The sequence below is a fragment of the Columba livia genome, chromosome 3, assembly GCF_036013475.1.
Source record: "Columba livia isolate bColLiv1 breed racing homer chromosome 3, bColLiv1.pat.W.v2, whole genome shotgun sequence".
NCBI lineage: Eukaryota > Metazoa > Chordata > Aves > Columbiformes > Columbidae > Columba > Columba livia.
Genome location: NC_088604.1, coordinates 17,017,297 through 17,038,606, shown reverse-complemented (window position 1 = coordinate 17,038,606; position 21,310 = coordinate 17,017,297). Strand labels below are relative to the sequence as shown.

General features: G+C 38.2%; 1 protein-coding gene across 5 annotated transcripts in view; it reads left to right on the top strand.

Moving 5' to 3' along the window:
* Positions 1–21,310, top strand: part of ASAP2 (ArfGAP with SH3 domain, ankyrin repeat and PH domain 2) — a 91,753-nt gene that overhangs the window by 5,649 nt on the left and 64,794 nt on the right. For 4 of the 5 annotated variants that reach the window (XM_065059549.1, XM_065059546.1, XM_065059550.1 and 1 more), the window contains exon 2: positions 18,211–18,283. In XM_065059549.1, the coding sequence (XP_064915621.1) occupies positions 18,211–18,283 (73 nt within the window). Of the gene's footprint in view, positions 1–6,207; positions 6,368–18,210; positions 18,284–21,310 lie in introns of those variants that run through there. The other variant, XM_065059548.1, reaches the window with a different exon arrangement.

The window sequence follows — 21,310 nt, the reverse complement described above, 5'->3', positions numbered from 1 at the left end:
TGCTTTTGAAACCTATGTGAAGAAGGTGTTTTCATATACTTTGAGAAGCAGTAGGAAATGTCATATATTGTAGTGTTTTCTGGGTAATTCTACTACTATTATTTGTATATTTCCTTTTGATAAAATATATATTTGTGCCCACTATAATGTGCTCTTTGGTAGAAAATATTTACACGCTTTTCTTACCTCATTACTGAATACGGTTCCATAAATACATGTTGACTAAAACATGTTTTGTGTTCCACTTCTTCCTTTCTGGAATTGTGATTCTCTGTCATCGGCATCCAAGAGGTTTCTGGAAAAGTCATTATGACACAAATGGCATGAGGATTTCAAAAGGAGTGTGGGAAATATTTTTCTTTTTCAGAGGAATATAAAGGATGGAAGTTGCAGTAATACAGGAGGTAAACTGTAGGTCTTCAGCTGGAGCTTTGTGCATATTTTAAAATACAGAATTTAAACCTTAAACCTTTAAAGCACAAACAATGTGCAGTCAGTTAAAACAATTTCAAACCATTTAAGTAGATTGCTGTGCACCTTACCTTGGTGCATCGATGATTCATCTGCTTCCTATTAGCAAATGCCCCCATTTCCCTTAGGAGGATCAATGGAAAATACGTACATTTCTGAAGTATTTCACTAACTGTGGCTTTTGTCTTTTGATTTTTTCCCTAGTGCCACTGCATTTCTCAGAACCATCTTATCTGGATTTAGTGTACTTCATGCTGATGCTAAAAGAGAGTAGGTGTGGAAAAAATTCTGCTGAAGTTTAACTCATTTCCGCTTCCTGTTCTTGTCTTCATGTTGTTCTCTGTGTACCATATTTTAGAGCAGTGGTAGGTAAAGGTGAGGTTTTTGTTTTGAAAGGTGTTATGAAATCACAGGACAAAAGCCTAATCCCTGCTCCAAAGTGCTTACAGTGCACATGTCAAGTGGACGTGGCTGAATAATACAGGTGGAGGAATCCAAGAGGACTTGGTGCACCTGACCAGTGCACTGTGTTTGCAGCTGGACCACTGTGGTTTCTTTCTGTTCATATGCATTAGAGTAGTGGTTCTTCAGCATTTTAGTTCAACTCTTAAATCTTTTATAATTTGTGCTTTCTATATGTGTATGTATATACATGTATATATATTACATACAACCATTCCCTGTCTAAACTGCTGTACCCCAGCTTCTGAGCCTCACTCTTAACAGCCCACACCACTGTTGGTGGTGTTTCCTCAGAAACACATAACCTTTGCACCTCAAGCTCCAGAAAAGTTTGGCCTAGCCCTATTTAGGTTATCTCTTCCCTCTGTTGTCTTGGGTATCAAGCATCTCTATATTTTCTCGATGTTTACAGTCTCCTTATCTCTTGTAATTTCTTGAAACTCCTTTGCTACAGAGGTTATTGGTGCTTTACCTTCCTCCATGGAGCCCCCAGCCTTGCACCCTCTACAGCAGCCTTGGCCCAGCCCTGCCCATGATCCTAGAGCCATGGCTGGGGCTCTGGTGGGTTCCGTGCCAAGCTGGGCTGTCTCTCGTGGATGGGTCAGTGGCAAGAGTCTTCACTTGCCCTCAGCCCTCACTAGCTCTAAATAAACATTATATCCTTCATGAAATTGCTAGAGAAAAGAGACATTCTCCAGGTGAAATCTTTCTGCAGGTTCTCCAGCTGTGGAGATACCTTCCATCCTCACTCCATTCTATGTTTAGTCATATGTATAGCTCAGAAGAGTTTGTGGATGCTATAAAACCTAAATGTTGGTAGGATAAGTACCAAATAAGTGTTGGTAGGAAAACATGAAGGTGTGATTTTTAAAAAAATGAAATAGGTGTTATTGACCCGCCTTAGTCTGATTGGAGGGAGGGGAGTCATGAGTGAACAAGAGATGGTTGGTGTTGCCTACTAATAAGTGTTAGAGTCAAAGACTTATATTTGATGCAAATGAGGGTGCTGTTTAAAAGTATAGAGAGAGATTCATAGCATAGAACACAAACTGAAAGGTTTAGTGTCATGAGTGGATGTGACTGAGATAGACTGTGTTTGTCAAGGCCAGACTATTGAAGTAGTCGAAGTTAAATCATGAGATCATGGATAAAAACCTTAGCTTAGAGTGAAAAGCTTTATTTTAGAGAGACTGTGCAGAAGGAAGGGATCTGCATGGTTGATGATAGACAGGTTTCAGTTTAAGAGAACCTGTTGGTTATGGTCTGATAAAGTGGGCTGCCTGCTGATACTGCAAGCGTGGAGGAAGAGTGCAAGAGGAATAAATAAGAGCTGTTTTCAGCCACATTATGGTCAAGCATCTGTGATGACAAGCCAAGATGTTGACTTTTACAGAAGGAAACAGAAGCTAATGTGAGAATTGCTGGTTTAAAGGCAGGAATCAAGTGGATGGGACTGGAAACAAGTGAAGCATTTGTTGAATGGTTGAGGCCCAATTCATTGTGTACTGAAAACAAAACAAAGAAATTAAAAGCCAGAACAAGGCAAAACAAGCAAAAAAAGTTATATTTATGGAAAAATCATTAAACTGAAAAGTGGCAAGGTCAGTGGAACTGAAGAGTTTTTGTACTAAAGCACGAAGAATGTTTGTGAAATATCCCAAGAAAGGGAAAAATGGTGGGAAAAACTACAGACTTTAAACACCCCAAGAAGAATCTCACAAATGAGCAGAGCCTGTCAGAAATGGGAAGAAAAAGCCAGATAGAGGAAAAATTGGCACTAAAGAGTATGTGTAAAGATAAAAGACAAATTTGCAGAAGTCAAGTTTCTTTAGAAATGACAGCAGGTAGTAAAGAAAACAAAAACACTCTTTAAACACAGAGTTGTGAGAAGAGGAAGAAAGGATAATACACAGTTAGAATGTAGTAATTGCTAAAGATAATGTCAGTATTGCTAAATCTAAATGAATGCTCTGCTGCAGTTTTTGAGCTTAAGGTATGGGAGAAGGTAGAATGGATAGTAGGAATAGAGATTCAAGTAAGCAAAACAGTAAACAAACTGTGAGCTTACAGCACTGTTTGTTGGGGCTGGTTAACTTATTTTCCAGGATTCTGAAAGAACTAGGATGGTAACTAGCAAGTACTCCGTACAAATCCTCTGAAGACTAGGATGATACCTGATTTAAGCACAGAGGGTTAAAAAGGCGAGGATGGGGAGAAGTATTTACAGCTAGTGAAAATGATTGCAATGGATGCAAAATGCAGACCATGATTGTTTAGTTGCGGAGAGATGTTCTGGCTCAGATTGTAAGTATCCCTGGATGAGTGGCAGTCTAGCAAAGTAACCAGTGCTCCTTTGTGCTTTCAGAAATGCTTGTGCTTGAAAAATACTATAAACAAGTATTTACAGCAACTGCCACTAATATGCAAGAAGATGGCATTTTCACATTTGCTTTCATTTTTTAAGTTGTAGTAGTCAGATGTGCAAGAACTTCACATCAGGAGAAATCGCATCCCTCCTCCTTTACTCTGGCATCGATGCTAGCAATTCCTTATGGAAATACAGAGTTAATGAGAATCATGCTTGTAAAGCTGTATTGGATGATTACACCCAGGTTCCATGGAAAGTTAAAATCTCTACTTTGGTCCATTTTAATTCAGATAGGTTGGTTGGTTGGTTTGGTTTGGTTTTTCTTCCCTTAAACCCAGCTGGAAAATATAGATCAAGTTATGGGACAAACAGAAGTTTGATGTTTGTAACTACTGGTTATATTGCCAGCTGATGTTTCTCCTTTTTTTTTTTCCCTAGCCTTTTCTCCACACAATCTCACATTTATTAGCACCAAGCTCAAACTCTTCTGTATGCAAAATGCTTACTGAATGCAATTGCTCTTGGTTGGGACAGAGACATAAGCTAGAACCATATTAGATATGAGATTAAGATGACCACCAGCTTCTTTTATTCGGACTAAATCCAGAGTTGTTGCAAGAAGTTTACCTCAATGAAGGGAACAAGGGGAAGAGTAAATTTGGTTAGGAAACAACAAAAACTGGGAATACAAGAAAAATCAAGCCTCAGAAAGTGGTAGACAGCTGAAATGTTTAAGAGGTAATATAAAGATCAGTCAAAAGTGCAAGAAAATGGAATCTGAATTAAAGACAATCTGGGTGTTGAGGGAGTCATCCAGAGGCGTGAGGAGTGGGAGGTCAGGAATTAGCAAATAAGCAGAAGCATTAAGGAGGGGATAAGGAAATGCATAAAAATTCTAAGGAAGTTCAGAGGAATCAGAGCTGACAGGAACTGCAAAGGAAGAGGCAGTGAGGCCGTGTTCATGCAGGAAGCAGGTTGAAAATGGCAGGCAGAGGACGTGTGTCGAGGGTTTTGATTGCGGGGTGACAATAAAACCCTGGCAGATGTATTGTTAACCTCCTCTCTCCCCTCCACTTCCCCCTTTTTGCCCCTCCCTCTCCCCCTTTCCCACTAAGGACAGGCGATCGGGAGGAAAAGAAGGACAGAGAGAAGAGAGTTGGAAAAATTAAAGATGTTTTACTAGTGCTACTAATAAGAATAGAGAAAATAATACAAAATATACAAAACCAATCTTGAAAGTCTCAGCAACTGCAGAGCCGGCAACCAAAGTCCTGGATTGGACTCTGCAGCCAACTGGAGCTGGATTCAGTCTCTCACTAGGCCTCAGTTTGCAGGAACGACTAGCAAGGTCCTCTCCTAATGTCGGCCATAAGCAAAAGGGAAAAAGAAGGGACGAGATCTTCGTCATCTCCCACTTTTATATGAAGCATTCACATGAATGGAATGTTATACATGGTCAGTTTCTTGGTCACCTGTTTCTTGTTGCCCCTCTTGTGAGATGTCCATCCATGCTTATTGATAACTGCATTCCATTGCTATGTTTACCAAAACATGTATCTGGTTCTCCAGGAAAATGCAGCTAATATGAAGGCTGTAGCTGACAGGCAAAATTCACTAAAAGAGAAACTTGTTTTTTAACCAAACCAGCACAACGTGGAAGGAGGGCTAGTGTGAAAAGGATTAGCACAGTAAGGAGGCAGGGAGGGAAACAGGGAAAGAAAGGCTGGTGATGGAGGAAACTGCATAACGATGGTATCATAGCTACCTCCTACCCTGTAGTTTAGGAAAGTAGAAGGAGAGTTCTGCGTGTTATATATGTAGAAAATAGGAAGTATGAAGTGTTATGCACACTTTATTAGCCATTGTGCATGTCTCAATTGTATTTGGAAAGATAAGAAATTCTGTCCCACAAGTTAAATTATCTTAATGGAGGAACTGAGATACAGCACTGTAGCTGAATAGCTGTGTTGTGAGCAATGTGCAATTCAGTACTTCTCATCTAGAGTAGCAGGCTTTGTTTTCAAGTGAGTAGGTGTTGAACAGAATTTGAAAAATTTGCCTCTTCATATATGTAAACTCTGTTTCACAAAAATATTTACTATGGAAGCGACATATTGTACAGTGAAGTGTATTTCTTTGGAGCATATTCTTTAAGAGGTGGCTGTAAAAGTTAATGTGAAAAAACCTATAGTATAAATTCTAGCATCTGACTTGTTAAACTAAGAAGAAATAGAGAATTGAGAGGGAAGGCTGAAACTCGGCGCCTCATTGTCCCTGAGCAGTGTGGTGTATAGAACCACCTGCTGTTTGTGGACCCCTCAGCTATCCCTGATTAAAGATCAGATTATCAATGTAGTTCTAGTCTGAAATCTATAATTCTGTCTAGGCATTATGCTAAGTATGTGTGTAGATACATCAAAACAGCTGAAGTGATTAGAGCTGAACAAATTACTTTTACGTTCCTGAAAGCTTTGTTCTACATTTAGAAGGCATATAGGAAGGGAAAAAAAGTAGTGAAGTGATGTAAATATTGATACGGATTATTTTCTCATGTTTTATGGTTTATGTACTTTGTTAGTGAAAGATTTCTTTCCTAGGATATGCAATTTTGAGGAAACTTAGACTGTATTGTGGAGAAGTCAACTTAGAAATAAATGCTTTTACTAATCATTTTAAGCCCCTTCAATCAAACAGGATTACTGTTGGGCTATAGTAATAGGAATGGAAATTTCCTCAGCACATGCAAGCACAGAGCCTCTGCTCTGTTGTCACATGCAAAACATGCAGTATAGAGTCTTACAAAGCACATGTTTTTAATAATTTGTTTGTTTTCCAGAACTGTAGGTGTATGTTACACAACAACAGAAAAAATACCAGCAGAGTCCTCCTACACTTCTTGCTTCATGTAGACTAGATGCTAGCTGCGCTGAAGAGAGTAGCATTGAACGAGCAATGAAGTAGTAAATCTTTTGGAAGCTGCTTTTTCTTTGGTTTTGTTCATTGTTTTGTTTAGTTCATTGTCTTCCGTTTCTTAACTGCTCTGGTTGTGGATGGTGAGCTTTTCATGTAAGTATTTGCAGTCAGTTTTCTCTGTGCTGGTGATGGAGTGACAGTATTGACTATTACCTTCCCTGTCCCCCAAGCCATATGGAAGTGGCGATGGTGCAAGGACAATGGTGTTTGGTTACGTATAGATTCAGGGATTTGTTTCTTCATTTGCAGTCAGTTGATTCACTAGCTGTTTCCTGTTTCTTTCAAGAACACAAACAAAGTGCTGAGAGGCTTGGACCTGCTTCTCTGTTCTAAACTACCTCAATTTTAAATGCAGAAGTTGTTCTGTGCTTTGTCGTAGGTAGCAGCTGTGTATGAGTTTATCTTCCTAATGCTCAGTGACATAGGGAAGTACTGTTTACTCCATGTTATAGGTATGCTCTATGTATGTGAACTCCCTAATTATTTTGACAAGGTCACCCTGGGGGGAAAGCTTTTATTTTTACATCAAATATGATGTAAATGGGTGTTTATCTCCTGTTTGGTACACCAATAATTGTGTGACTTAGGATTCACTTACACTTCTAGGAAGCTGTCCTTAGTGACAGGAGTGCCTGAACAGTTTATTTCAGTTGTACTTCAAGCTGTTGATGTTCCAGCAGAATTTAAAATAATTGTTTTCAAGATTCCACTAGTAGGGCACCTAAAATGAATGATACTATATGACAGTTTAGATGCATTCTTTTATTGAAAAACAAATTCCCAAGTGGAAGTTCTTAGAGTAATATGTTTATGCATTTATACAACAAGAACTCCAGGTCTTTACCGATAGCTACAGCATAGCAATCCATCAACAAAATGAAATTAATGCAATTCCTTTTTTTCATTTAACTGAAAGAGGAAGATACTGATGTTATCAAATGTTTGATTGCCGTAAGTTGGATTTTCTTATATTTGCATTAGCTGCTGTTAATTATGCCATCACACAGTTACTGTTTAATTGGGAAAAAATTGATTAATACCAGGACACCATGCAGAGATTTTCAAAGGTGCTATACTGAATTGTAGAGAGGTTGGAGTGAGATCTGGAAGCCACTATAGAATAGGAGTAATTTTTACAGTGTTGCAAGAGAAAATGAGTTGTTTCATTTGACAGTGGGCTTTCAGGTGAAAACTAGCAAATGAAATGGAAAGGTTAACTGTACAAAATATTTTAAATTGTAAAAGGTAAAAACTTTACATTGAAGAGAACTAAGCTGAAGTAATTAATATGCCACCAGTGTTATAGGTAGATGCCTTTCATAAATTTCTGCCCTAATAATAGAGAGGTGATGTCTGATGTATTGCTTTACCTCTGCTAATCCTAATTTTGACAGCTGGTTCAGTGTTTCCCTAGGAATATGTGATACATTTGAGGTGATTTGTCTCTTCTGGTGTCCCCTCTAGTTACCGGTCATTCTTTGTTATGGGAGTATGGTGTCCTAAAAGTTCCAGGTGTGTCATGAACTAGATAAAGTTTGTGTGCCTTCTATTCCCTTTCAGAATGGCCATCTCATATATGTTTGCCAAAGATGTTTTTTAATACAGATTTTATTATTTTTTCTGTTAAGTGGTGCCCAGAGGCCCGTTAAGGTAGAGGTTTGATTGTGCTACGTTACTGTAGACTCTGCTTTTCTTGGTTTATTTCTAGTCCCTAGAATTACTGGATAAATAAAGAAGACAAATGAAGAAAAAGTCAAAGGAGTGTGGGATGGGGAGGGATAAGTCATTTTATGGCATCCAGTTGATCTGTGCACACACTGCAAAAGTCTTCATTTTTAGGATAGAGTAAGTGCATCATATATAGGGAAAAAATACTATTTAGTTTTTCATCATTTTATAGAAATTGCAACTGGGACATCTGCCTGGTTCAAGCAGAGGGTTTGAAGACTACTAAAACCAAATTAGGCTTTTGATGCGGGAACTTTTCAGTGTCTGGAAAAGGTTTCATTTGTTGATTACTCCCATAAATAACTAAAAATTCTCTATTCAAAAAGCTTGTCATATGCAGAATAAAAGGGTATTATGTTCTGCGAAGATTAATTCTTGTTGGCTCTGATGGTGTATGGAAGGATTTAATACTAGGGAAAAGAGTACTGAATTGAGAAATCTGCAGAAGGAAAATCCCATCAACCCAGCTCATGGTAAATGCTGTTGAGTGATACGGAGCGAGGATCAGCCTCTCCCAGCAGCTGGGCTCCCCGCCATGAAGGGCTTTGACAATGCTGACAGCAGTCAAATGCAAAAACATGAAGCTAGAGAAAAGTCTCTTGCAGGCTGAGGACCAGAGAATTTTGACATGGGTGAAAGGATGCTAAAGTCTCCTTGGCTGTTTGAGTCAGTTTCATTCAGACTTTGTCTTGTTATCTGTGTTACTTTTTTTAACGTTGTGATATATCTTAGGATGTTGAAGCATGTGATAATAAATACATGGAAATGGGTATTAAGAATGGGCTAGAACAATTGGAAAACTAAACAATAATTAAGTAATAACAGAATTTTATTTACACAGTCTTTGTTTAAAAATGGGCACTGTAAATAGTAAGTGCATCAAGTCTGTTACATTGCTTATGAGATCTGTATTTAAAGTCTAGTCATCTTGTCTTTGAAAGCAGATAACTGCAATGTTGGTAGTGAAATTACAAAAAGAGAAGGAAAATATATTTCTCAGTATTAAAATTGGTTAATTCAGGAGGTGGATGTGTTCTGGAGAAATAGTTTGCATAAGTAGCCTCCATTCTTTTCTCTTAGGCAAGAGAAACTTTAGGTAGGGAGGGACGCATTTGGAGGGTGAATGATTAATACACAGACACAGCACCTTTTTGTTCAGTGTGCAGCGGTGGCATGTAATGACTTGTATTAATGATGGAACATTTTGTAGGCTCTTCAAGTGAACCTCTGATTTGGGGTTTTTCTTTACTGATAGAAATGCTTTTGTAGAGAATTCTGATTTTTAGGCATCGCTTCTTTCTTGTAATAAAAAATGAATCATTGTACAAAGTCATCATGCTCAAGTGTGTTTGTGTATACAACATACAGCAGCGTCAAATTTTCTCATATTTTACTTTTGCAACAGAGCTCCCTTTTACTTACAAGTATTAATTTCCCAAAGCAGTGGTAGTACCTTGTTGCACTGTGCATACCCTTAGCTGTATGCACAGTAGTTTAGAGCCAAAACGTTTACTACGTTTTTCTGCCAGATAGACCAGTGCTTGTTCAAGCAGATTGCCTTGGCATTGGGCCCACAAGAACCACAAACCCAGATGCTGGAGAAATAATGCTTTTGTGGAAAGGGACTTTACAGAGAAAATTCTGCCACAAACGTTGTCCTTTTTATTGCTTACCTGTCTTTGTACTTTCACAATCTCTTAAGCAGACAGGTCTCAAGCTTAAGAGCTTATTTATACAAATTAACTGTCATAGCTACTGTAGAATGTAATATTCTGAAGCATTTCTTGACATGCACACTCCAAATAAAGTAATTACCCAAAATTAAAGTTTTTAATATTATTTTTCTTCTAGAATATGTTCAGAGGCTGGAATGCCTTGCCACAGACTATGCCTATGAGGTTTTTTTCCACCCTTTGTGTCAGTCCCTCCCTGAATGTGCCAGGTGATCAGTGGATGGAAACTGGAGAGGATTTAGAAAAGAAACTGATACATGAAGGGAGGAAATGAAGACATAACAGTAGGAGAATGGAAAGAGGATTTTGGAGGGGGATAACAGAATTTAGGAAGTTTTTTACTACCTTCTGTAACTGAAAAGTGGATTGAGGCCAGCAGTTCATTTCTAACAGAAAAATAACAAACTGAGATAGAATGTCTGTGGATATCTCTGATCTTTTGAGTCAGAGAGGATTAATTACAGAAAGTATTAGATCACCTGTAAAGATACACGAGAAAAGCCAAGTGGTTGTGCTTGCTGGGTATGAGTATTCAAAACAGTTGCTGTTGTTACTGTTTAAACAAGACCAGTCCAGTGAGGCACTAGGGCTGATTCTTGCTCTGCTGTCTCTACAGCAATTTTTTGATCACTTCTCCTTTCTTTACTGACTGACCAAGTTTCTTCTTGCGTCCTTTTGTTTTTGGGAAGGCTGTTCCTATTTGTGTTCAGCATCTGCAGCAGCTGGCATTATTACTTATCCTGAAATACTGGAATGGGTGAAGTATGGAAGAATTTATGGCTATTGAGTAGCCTGATATTTTAATGCAAATTGCTGAAATTGAGAGTGAGATTAGTTTTGAAGATATAATGGTTAAGATACTTGTTTGTATAGGATGTAATGTAAATCTATTAATATTTTATTTGTATGTTTGTCAGTTAGATGTGCAATGTGGGGAAGAACACACAGCTTCCTGCCTCCAGGATTATTTTTCAAAAGAGTTGAGGATTTATTTCCCAAAATTTTAAAAAGGTTCACTTGAGACTGTTCACAAATTCAGACCCTGTTCTGTGAATACTTTCACCAGAAACTCTAACCAAATAACCCAAAATGTGAAATAGTTAATTTTAGCCTTTCTAAAATGAAACTGCTTTGGGTAAGAAGAAAGGAATGTATTGGAGACTTTAAACTGTTTTAAATTAAAAAAAAGAAAAATAGAGCAAAGCTGATGGCCGCCCCCTTCCCCTTCCCCCTCGCTGCTCCCGCAGTGGCGCACGGGCAGGGAGGATCTCGGACTGAGCTCTGAGAACTCAAGTTCAATTTTTTTCTTTCCCTTGGCTGGGGTTAGAAAACTTGGGCTTCTTGTTTCTTTTGAGAGCAGCCTGGTGGGCCATGTGGTGTTTCTGGTTGAGAGTCTCTCAGTCTTTTCTTTTTAAACTGATTGCTGGAAACGGGGGAGATTATCCTGGGGAAGGATGTGTCTGTGCTTTGCTTTGTTTGTTGCCCTAAACATCTGCTGTTGGCCACTACCAGTAGAGGATATCAGCTTAAAAGGAGTGTTGATCTGACCCAGTATGGCTATTTTTCTGTTCCTCTACAGATAAAAATTGATTTTCTGGGCCACAAAAAGTACAGCACTGGTGTAAGGACACTTGGATAAGATAAAGATCCAGACTTCTGCTCTAAGTTTGGCACAAAGGATGTTTAATGAACGTCGAACCACTAAGAGCATGGGGACTCTTCAGTTATGGTACTACTGCCCTGCTTTTCCCCATACACTTTGGTTCTGTAAAAGGTGCCAAAATCATCTTCAGGATGTTCAGTTACTCATTTTCAGTCTTCCTGCTTTTTTTTCATCTCCCAATTAAATATGATAAAAATAGAACAGTTTGTTTTCCCCTCACTCCACTGAAAAGAGCAAATAATACATTCAGTTTTTGTGCCAGTCTGAAACGTATTAAATATATTTATTAAGTTGAGCCAATGCTGCTTCCAGAAGAAAGAAGCCTGTATATTGCACAGATCTGTTTAGACAATATAAATTTTAGGTTGACACTAGTTTTGAAGTTGTTTTTTCAAAGCAGCAATGAAATGTTTGAACATTGTATTTCCCAGTGGGCTTAAATCTTTATAGGCAATGTGAAATGGACTTGAACAGCTCTATTATTATTATTATTTTAAAGTGTCAGGGCATACAAAGTAGGATGTAAGAATAACATTTCAGGAGGTTTCATTAGCTACAGACTGATTTCTTCCTGGTAAGATGGGTTTGGTTCTAATGAGCTGGCATATTTTATTGTTCAGAATAGAAACCTTTGAAGCAGTTAAAATGGAAATTGGCCTTTGGCAAGTGAAACTGGACCTTGCTCCTGCATGAGGAAGAAAAACGTTTGCTACTGATCACTGGTACTTGAGTCTTTAGTGCTCATTTTAAAAGCTGAGTTTTCTTCTGTTTATTTTGGTGTGTTTGTCCCCCTCCCTGGTATACTTATTACAGACGTGTTTGCTGCTAAATTCTCACCAGGCATATGAAACTTGACAATATTTTGTGTAATGATTTGAGTCACTTTTCCTACATTCTATACGGGTCTGAGAAATGCATTTACTTCATTATTGGAATTTTCAGCCTGCGGCACCCCGAATACCTAATGCTTGTATTACTGAATACCTTGTGAAAAATATATTAGCAGTGTGTCCAAAGCGCATTTGTGATGGATGCCAAAATGTTATCCTTATCTTGCTAGGAAAAACCCCATGATTTACAATTTTAAAAAATTTTGCATATTGCAGGTAATTCTAGAGTTGGGGTTTTTGTGGTGTATTTGATAATGCACAGTAACTGCACAGAGAGAGAAACTAATTGATAATACAGCAAGGAAAATGAAAAATTACAGATTTTTCAAGCATAGCAAATAAACGCAGACTTCTTTTGTAATCGTTTTCACAGTGTTGCCTCAGGTTGTAAGGTAAAACAATTTTAAAACTGAATTATGTTTCTATGCCATTTTAAGAGAGATTAGCAATGCATTTTGAAGAAGAATAAAGATATGAGCGCCAGGTTTGATAATTAATTTCCTAACATTCATGTATTTTAATCCAATGTTGCCATTTATTAAAAAGCCTTGAAATGCACGTCAAGAGAACAACATCAATACAAGGTTGATCCTAGCATGTTTCTTTTAGACTTGTCAAACAAGTGATCTCTATGATCTCTAGATGCACTCAGCAACACCCCATAGATTCTGATATGAAAAGTAACTTAATTTTTTTTTTCAGAACATTGACGTTGGAAGTCACATAAAAGTAAATGAACACAGGAACAAGACATAAATACTGTGTTCAGAAAAATATTGCACTGAAAAGGGAACGGTCAAGAAGGTCACTTTTGAGTTTGTTTCAGTTCACGCTGCATAGCACCATTTGTAGAATAGTGTAGCTTCTTTTCCAATGTACTGTATAGAATTCAGGGGTTTTTTTCCCTAAATCAAAGCTATATTTACTGTTTTTAACAAGAAGGAAGCCTGAGCACTCATCAGTATATGCTGAGTGGGAATATGAAAATGATTTATGTGGCTTTGACTACATTGCACTGAAATAAACAGATGCCAAAATAAACAGTCTTGCAATAGAGTTTTTTTGAGTCGAAACTATAAGCATTATGTGGAGGAAAAAGTGATCCCACCATCTGAATTACATGGTCACTTTTCTTCTGGTTCAGAGGTTTACTGGTCATTTTAAGTGGGTGAAATTAAATGCTAAAATCTGCAACATCAGAAGCCATTTTAAATTTCACTGCTTCTGACCCTGTACTGGAAGTGCACAGAGCAGCTGAATTAGGGGAGGGCAGTGTTTTGGCGTGTGTGTGTGCGCATAGGTGTAATGTGTGTATATTTATGAAGCAATCAGGATTAAACACTCAAAGTATAATAAAGCTACAGCTGTATTTAAACTAATTTGTGAGTGCTAAGATCTGGACAAAGAAAAGGATGGAAAAATATGAAGAACAGTACTAAAGGCAAAGAGCTAACATTTTCAAATTTGATGCTGAAGTGATTCCTTTGAAACACTAGTTGTGAGTAGGCACCAATGTCTACCAGTTAAACAAAGGCGAAGCGCCTGTCCCCATTTTTGGTCTATAAGCAAGACTAAAATACAGTATTAAAGATATTAAGTTTTTCAGTATTTTGTCCATTCATCTGTAAGCATACATAGCATTGCATTTGATAATGCAGCATCATCAAAAGATTTCACAAAGGAATGGAGGACTAGAAGAAACCTCCTACAGGAGGAAGTCTAGTTTGATAACACCATAGGAAACAACATAAAACAACATAATGATCTTTTATTAATTCATTCAGGTCTCTCTTAAAATGCCTAGAGGCCTGTTACCCTTTATCTCCTGTTCAGAAAGCTTTCCAGAACTGGATTTGTTTTTCCCAATTTCTAGTCATAGTTTGTTCAGGTACATCTTTTACTCAGCTGTTTTTATGCTTTTTTAGCTGAAATGTAGAAATGTATCTTGGTGTTCATCCTTTTTTTCTTAGTTGTTACCATGAAGAAGTAGTTAAGTAGGACCCTTTCCATTCGGGAGACGGGAGGCTACAGCCTGTGTGTCAGGGTAACTGAACAAGCACAGAGAACGGGCGCTCGGTGCCCTGATATCCAAGCAAAATCCTATTGATAATCAATCCCCCAGTTAATAGCTGAAACACTTTGGGTGACTGGGGATCATTTCAGGATTTTTTTTTTTTTTTTTAATTTAAGCATTTTGTGCTTTCTTTTTATTTGCTTTTGTGTAATGGGCACATTCCAATTCCCTCTAGCTATCTGCTTGAGCTAGCCAATTTTACACCTTATACCCAGTAATCTAATTACAAAACCAGAGCTGTTTAAGAAAGACTTTTTGTTCATTCCATACTTCAGTACTGGTGGATGAAAGCAACACCTACGTTGCTTCCCATTTTGTGTGTGTAATTTTTCCATAAGTGTTTATCAGAGTCAAAGATCCAGTGGTTCTGAGAAACATGTGAAATGTCGAGACCAGCATTTTGGACCTACACCTTTTTGGCATTTCAAAGAGTATGTAGCACTCAGTGGCTTTTGTTTGTTTCCTTGTCTTTGGTAGAAGGAAATCTCGTGTATCTTACTGTTTTTGTTTTTCACGGCTATACACTTTGGCACCCTGTGGTGGTTCTGCAGTCACCTGGTAAGCCAAACCCTTTTATTCTCCTTAGTTTTTTTTCTGACTGATCTCCCAGTTCATATTTGTATTTTTCCCTTGGATACACAACTTTGCAGTCTTCACTGTTGAATTTCTTCCTTTTCTCATTAATCACATCAATGAATTGAATCAAACCACTCTTATTTTAAAAGAATGAAACACAGAAACACAGATTATGTTTGTGAAAATTTGTCTATTTTTCTAATTACAATATTCTTTTAGGTTTTATATGCAATTATAATTGCATGGAGTATTGACTGTCACAAATTATTTTAATTCCTTTTTTTTTTCTTTTTTTTTTTTTGACTGGGAGAAGGAAGAAGTAAGTTGAGTCCATATTGCCTTGATACAAAAGTAGAATACTTTGCTATTGGGATAATTTATCTCTGTATTTCATGGCTTTGTAGTGGATTATCTACCTGAACAGAAGCTAAGCTGAGTCCTCAGCTAGCAAAGTCAGTGTTAGTTGAGGTGGTATTTAGCCTGCTTCCATCATATATTCGTTCCCTGAATGTTTCAGGATCGTTCTACAGACTCAGTGTGCACTATCACCATAAAAATGTGGTACCACTTCCCAAACTGAATTTTAAATGCCTATTCTGTTGTGGTGAATGGATATCTGAAGAAATCCTGTGATGAACGTAATGCTAAGGGTTAAAAAGACCCCAACAAAACATATCTGGTAGAGACAACAGCGTAGTAAAAGTGCTCGCCAAGCTCACACAGCTACAGAGTTCTTGTTCAGAAATAGCCCTGGAGGTTTCTTTAGCCAGAGCACCCAGGTATGTTGGTCCTCCCACTCATTCCTGGTTTTCCCATCGTCTTTTCCATCAGGTTGTGTTGTATCAAGGGGCCGCCTGGTAGCCAGAGTTGGAAGGCTGCCCCAGCTAAAAAATATGTATATATATAATTTTTTCCTTTTTTCTTCCCTTGCATCATTAGAGACACAGATTGTTTTTCTCCTGTGATTTACCATGTGTCCCTGCAAACTCTTGTTCTGGCTCAGCTGAGAAAGCTGGCAGGGGAAGAAGGGAGGGCCCAAGGGAGCCTGACCTGCCTGGTCTGTCCATGTTCCCCACATTACAGCTTTAAGTTTTGCTTGTTCTTGTTCTCTTTCTCAGTGCTGTCTGTGGTTTTTTGTTTGTTTGTTTTTTCCTGTCGTCCTTGTTTTGGACTTTTATGTGTACCACCTTGCTGAGATAGTAGGTGCTTGAATTGTCACTGGTGTGCCAAGGACATAAGCTGTCATTTCAGTTGGACCCTGGTTATGCTGTGCCTATTGGGTTGGCTCTTCCACTGCTGAATCCCAGTGAAAGAGGGAGTTGGTTGAGAGAAGTTGCAAAACAAAATGATGGCTTTGGTTGAGGAAGAGGACTTGAAGATTTTCCCTTGCTGAGAGTCTGTGCTTTCTGACTGACGCAGTCATGAGCCAGAAGATTTTATGAATCTAGAGGGTCCTTGACCGCAGTAGCACAAGTGGTTCGTAATTAATCCAATGCACTTATCCTTCCAACACTTCTCTTTTTTCTTCTCCCTCTCCCCCAAACTGAGGTGCAGAGATTTAATAATTTATCAGCTACACATACAGATCTGAGACTTAGCTGTGAACTAAATCTGTGACTTTTAAGCATCTGGTCAGTCTTCTCTTTGGACTGTTATTTGCAGTGCTTGTAGCTGGACACATTCCTTTTGCTTTGTCTCCAAGAGGGTAATTGCCCTTTGATGCAGTCATTGATGAAATTATCATTCCTCTGTAGTCAGCTGATCAGATGGTGCTTTTCTGAGGTTATTTTTAGAAAACACTGAATATACAATGAGGGAGTTTACTTTGTGTACTCCCATCCAGACAGGTGACTAATTTAACCTTTGAGATTGCACTGTGTATTCGTTTGTTACAGCAATTCAGATTGCAATAGAGGGTGAATAGAGCTCTGTGTGACTTTTATGGAGCTCTTGGTGTTTTCTTTCTCCTTCTTCTGTATTTCAGAATTGCAGGTGAAAAGGCCTCTCTGCACTTCTTCTGCTAATATGTGAACTATAAAGATGCTGGAGGTAAAACTTCCCATGGATATAGCAGTACCATGACACTTTGTTAATGTTAAGGCAACATCTAAATCTGTTTGTTTCCATGGAACACTGCAAAGATTTTGTTCAGCTATTTGTGTTCGAATGGATTCAGTTTAAGAATACTCCCACAAATACGAGGGATAATACTTCTTTTTGCATTCAGTATGTTAATGTAATTGGATAGGGTCTCAGGGACTGACTTTCCGCATAATTTCTCTTAACAAATTATTAACGATGGAACAATGGTAGGTCAGATGTGTAGCTGCTGCATTTCACTGAAATATTTTTCGTTAAAACTGGCATTAGTTTGGTACTTTTTGTTTGCTTTTTTTAGCATGTATCATGCTAAACAGCTCTTGGAGTAACATAATTAGTAGTGTTTGGTATTGCTCTTCAGTGTGGTCTAAAGACATTACCATGTCAGGAACTCGTATTTCTTTTGTAGTCTCACAAAGGTGTGGTGGTTTTTTTGTTGTTGTTGTGTGGTTGTTTTTTTTTTTTAATCATTTGTGTAACTATAATTCTGCTTCGCCATTCTGGAACAGTTGCACATTTTGGGGTCAGCCCATATTTCACTTCAGTAGCTGAAATGATTGCCGGCTTCCACTTCTTTCTTTGAAACAAATTGGATATAATTGCTTGAGTATTCTGGACAGGATTTAAACTTGAATTTTATGTTGTATTGGTGAAAGCTTTGCCTAGTGATAAAATGTGTGAAAGATACTAGAGAGATATGCAATTTATTTTGTTCAGCATAGCAGTGAGAAAGTTCATATGCTTGGGAGTGCAATTAATTAACTAAGTTAACCAGAAAAATTGAAATTAAATTCCATTTTTAATATTCTGCCTGGGGAAGTGATATTGCTTGTTTCTTCAGCAGTGTTAGAACATATGATGGGTTGAAACAGTTTTAACCTTCTTTAATAATTTAACCTGGTAAGAAGATACTGTGTAAATAGTTACGTTTTAGATGGTGCTGGGAATATGTGGTGCTGGTTACCAGCAGAAGAGGGAAGATGTACTTCTGTGGACAAGGGGACAGAATAGGTTGTATTGGATGAGTGTGAGAGCAACTGGCAAGTAATTTATTAATCACAGAAATAAATTTAACTAATGTGATAATGCTATAATTACAGAAGGTTTCCAGGGCACAGGTTTGCCAGAGGACAATCGAGTGTTTAACTTTTAATTTTTCTCTTTTGTTTTAGGCTCTCGATGTTGACCGCACTGTTCTCTATAAAATGAAGAAATCTGTCAAAGCCATAAACATATCTGGTCTGGGTAAGTACATAATAATCCCTGGTAGTTTATATTGGCAAAATTGGAGGATTTAAACAGTCAGTCATCTTACTGAATCAGAGAGAATTATATGGGTAACTCTGAGAAGAGAAAAATGTATGTTTTAAACAGCCATCTTGAACTAGCTACTTGATCACGAGCTCAGTAAGGATGAAATCTCAGCAGGCAGCTGAAGCTGTAATATTCAGCTGGTGTGCTGCTACTGAGTGTGCAAACTGTGCCAGGACTGGGCTACCTGCTCCTTCTGGCACCCTTGGTGCTTGGCAGATCCCTAAATGAGATTTTTAGTTCATATAAAGCTGCATATGCAGTGAAATCAACTGAACTGGGATTAGATGAGCACCTGAAATGGGAAGGCTTATGTGTCATTGAGAGCTGAGGGCATGGGAGGGGTGAAATGACTCTCCTTGGCAGCAACATTGGCTCTACTGCTTTGTGAAACTTCACCTTTCCTGGTGGCTTCCAGTTACGTATAGTGAGAACTTCATGACAAGAAAGGGCTGATGAACTGCAATTCTTTTGTTGTCATGATGCACATAGTCAGATATTTCTTTGGCAATGCTGATAAAAATACAAAGAACTATTGCTGTATGTATTTTTATATATGTGCCAATCTCATGGAGTTTTGTGTGTTTATCTTCTTTGAAAAAATAACTGAATCTTTTGTTTTTGTGAATAAGAAACAGCATTTGTTTTTGTTGATAAGAAACATCATTTTGTTGGCTTTTGTTCTCACTTTGCAGTTCATAGCAATTAGAGCCAACAAAACCTATATTGTATGCAAAACAGGCCTGGCGACCTTGGAGAGCCACCAGTATCTGACAGAACTGGGCATGTTGGTGTTCAGATATAAGGTTATAACAAGAACTGCTGTTGCGGTATAATTCTTATCAGCTAATTGAAAGTAAGTTCATTCTTGCCTAACCTAGTGAAGCTGTTATCTTTGGATCATGGAGGGTCCAATTTGAGGTTCATCTGGAGCTGTGTCATCTGTTACATATTTATTTGGCACCCTTTCTTCTGAATTTTTTTTTCTTATATAATTTTTGAGTGCTTGACTCTTCCTCATAATCAGTGTAATTGTTAGAGCACTGTAGTAAATCACTACAGTTTTTGCATAAAATCAGTACCTTGCCTAGTATTTAAATTAATGCTGCCCAATATTGACAGTAAAGAGGCATTTAGAGGCATTTGTCTTCTACCAGCAGAAATATCACTAACCCTGCCACATGCCAGCCCTTGGGATTTCTTTTGAGGAAGAAAAACCCCTGTGGCCTTGCACTCTTAAGAACACAGCTACTGGATTTTTAATATAGGTCCCGTGACTATTAAGTAATTGTGTTGTGGCTTTCTTTTTTAATGTGTGAATTTAGAAACCATTATGGAGGATTAGATAGTGAGTCCAGTGTGTACAAAATTTAGTTTATTACTTGAAAAAAAGCCTCTAAGCCCTCAAATAAACCTGTTTTGGATTTCTTTTTTTAATAGATTCCAAACCTTTTGCTTGTAAGAAAACTTTTAAAATCCATCAGTAAGAAACCATAGGACAGGGAGAGTATTTTGGAGGGTTCCATGAAAAAATACCATTTTGTGTTCTTCAGAAGCACTTGTGAAGGACTAGCTCAGCTAATGGTATTGCTGCAATAACTACCATCAGGATTACGGGGAGTGTTTCAGAACTGCTCTTGAGCTGCTGGTTTGTTGGCATTGTTTAATGGGCTGCATAGATCCAGAAGAACAATCCCTAGGATGCTGGGGAATAGCAAACTCTTGGGGATGCTGTATGGAATAGCAAGCTTTTGTTTTCTAAGGTAAAAAGTCAGTGTGGTTCAGCTACTGATTGCACACCTAACTGCAACAGTTAATGGTAGCGGCCTTTTCACCTGGTTTTCATGTTGTGGCGGTTTCCTCTTCTTGCTGTATGAATTATGTCCTGACCTTCACCCTTGCCTGGGTTCACATACACTAAGCTGGATGCAGGAAGCAATCCGAATGCAGAAAGCAGTATGGAAATAATTCACTTTACTGAGTAGCTATGTGAACTAGAGGAGTTGTGACCTGCCACATGCTGTCTGTGCTAGTTTGTTTAAAGCTTGTTCAGGTGTGTGTACATCACATGATAGTATTAGCTGAACATTCTTACTTCATCCTGCAGCGCAAGTAGCAAAAAGTTTCCTAAGTGCTCAGCCCCTGCTGTTGATGCTGAGGAAAAATAAATACAGTTCAGTGCTAGGACTTAGTATTTAACCTGAATGGCTGTATAAAAACTGTCTTTCACAGGCTGCAAATTCAAGTGCTCAAGGTAGAAACTTGTAGAATTGACGCTGTTTGTGTAACTTCAGTTCTACATGTACATTATGACTGTTTTTAATTCCACAGTATTATACCACCACTCCAGAGGGGTTCAGTGTAATATGTTGGAAATTGAAGAAAATTCGTAGCTACTTGAGAAACAAAGTTCTTGAATTTCTGTCCAAATAGGAATGTTGTGTCCAAATAGGCTTATTGTTAAGTTGTAGCATGCTCGATTTATTGAACTGGTTATTTAACTAATGGATAGAAATTTCGTGAAACAACATTGCATTAAGAATCCTTTGGATTTTCAGTGTGTTGGTGTCTACAGACGGGCTTGAAATTAAACTGGATCATTGCTTGTTTGAACAGACTAATCCTCTCTAAATAATCTTCAGGGTTTATGCTGGTCTCATGTAATGACCAAGAAAGGATCTTTGTTCTTATTAATGCATAATCCGTTCTCTAGGGTGTGGTTTTTTCCCCGACTTCCTTTGAAGTGTTAGAAATTGGCCACAGCTAGAAATAAGAGCTATGCAACATGAACTTTCTCAGGTGCCAATGCAGTGTGCTTTGCCCATGTGCTCAAGCTTTACATGGTCACTAAGCCTGAGTTCAGGAAGACTTTTGGTTTTATTCCACAGATCAAATTGACAGTGACTTTTTATGCCTGTCTCCACAAGCAAGTAGTCTGGGGTCCTAGGAGTGAATCAGTAG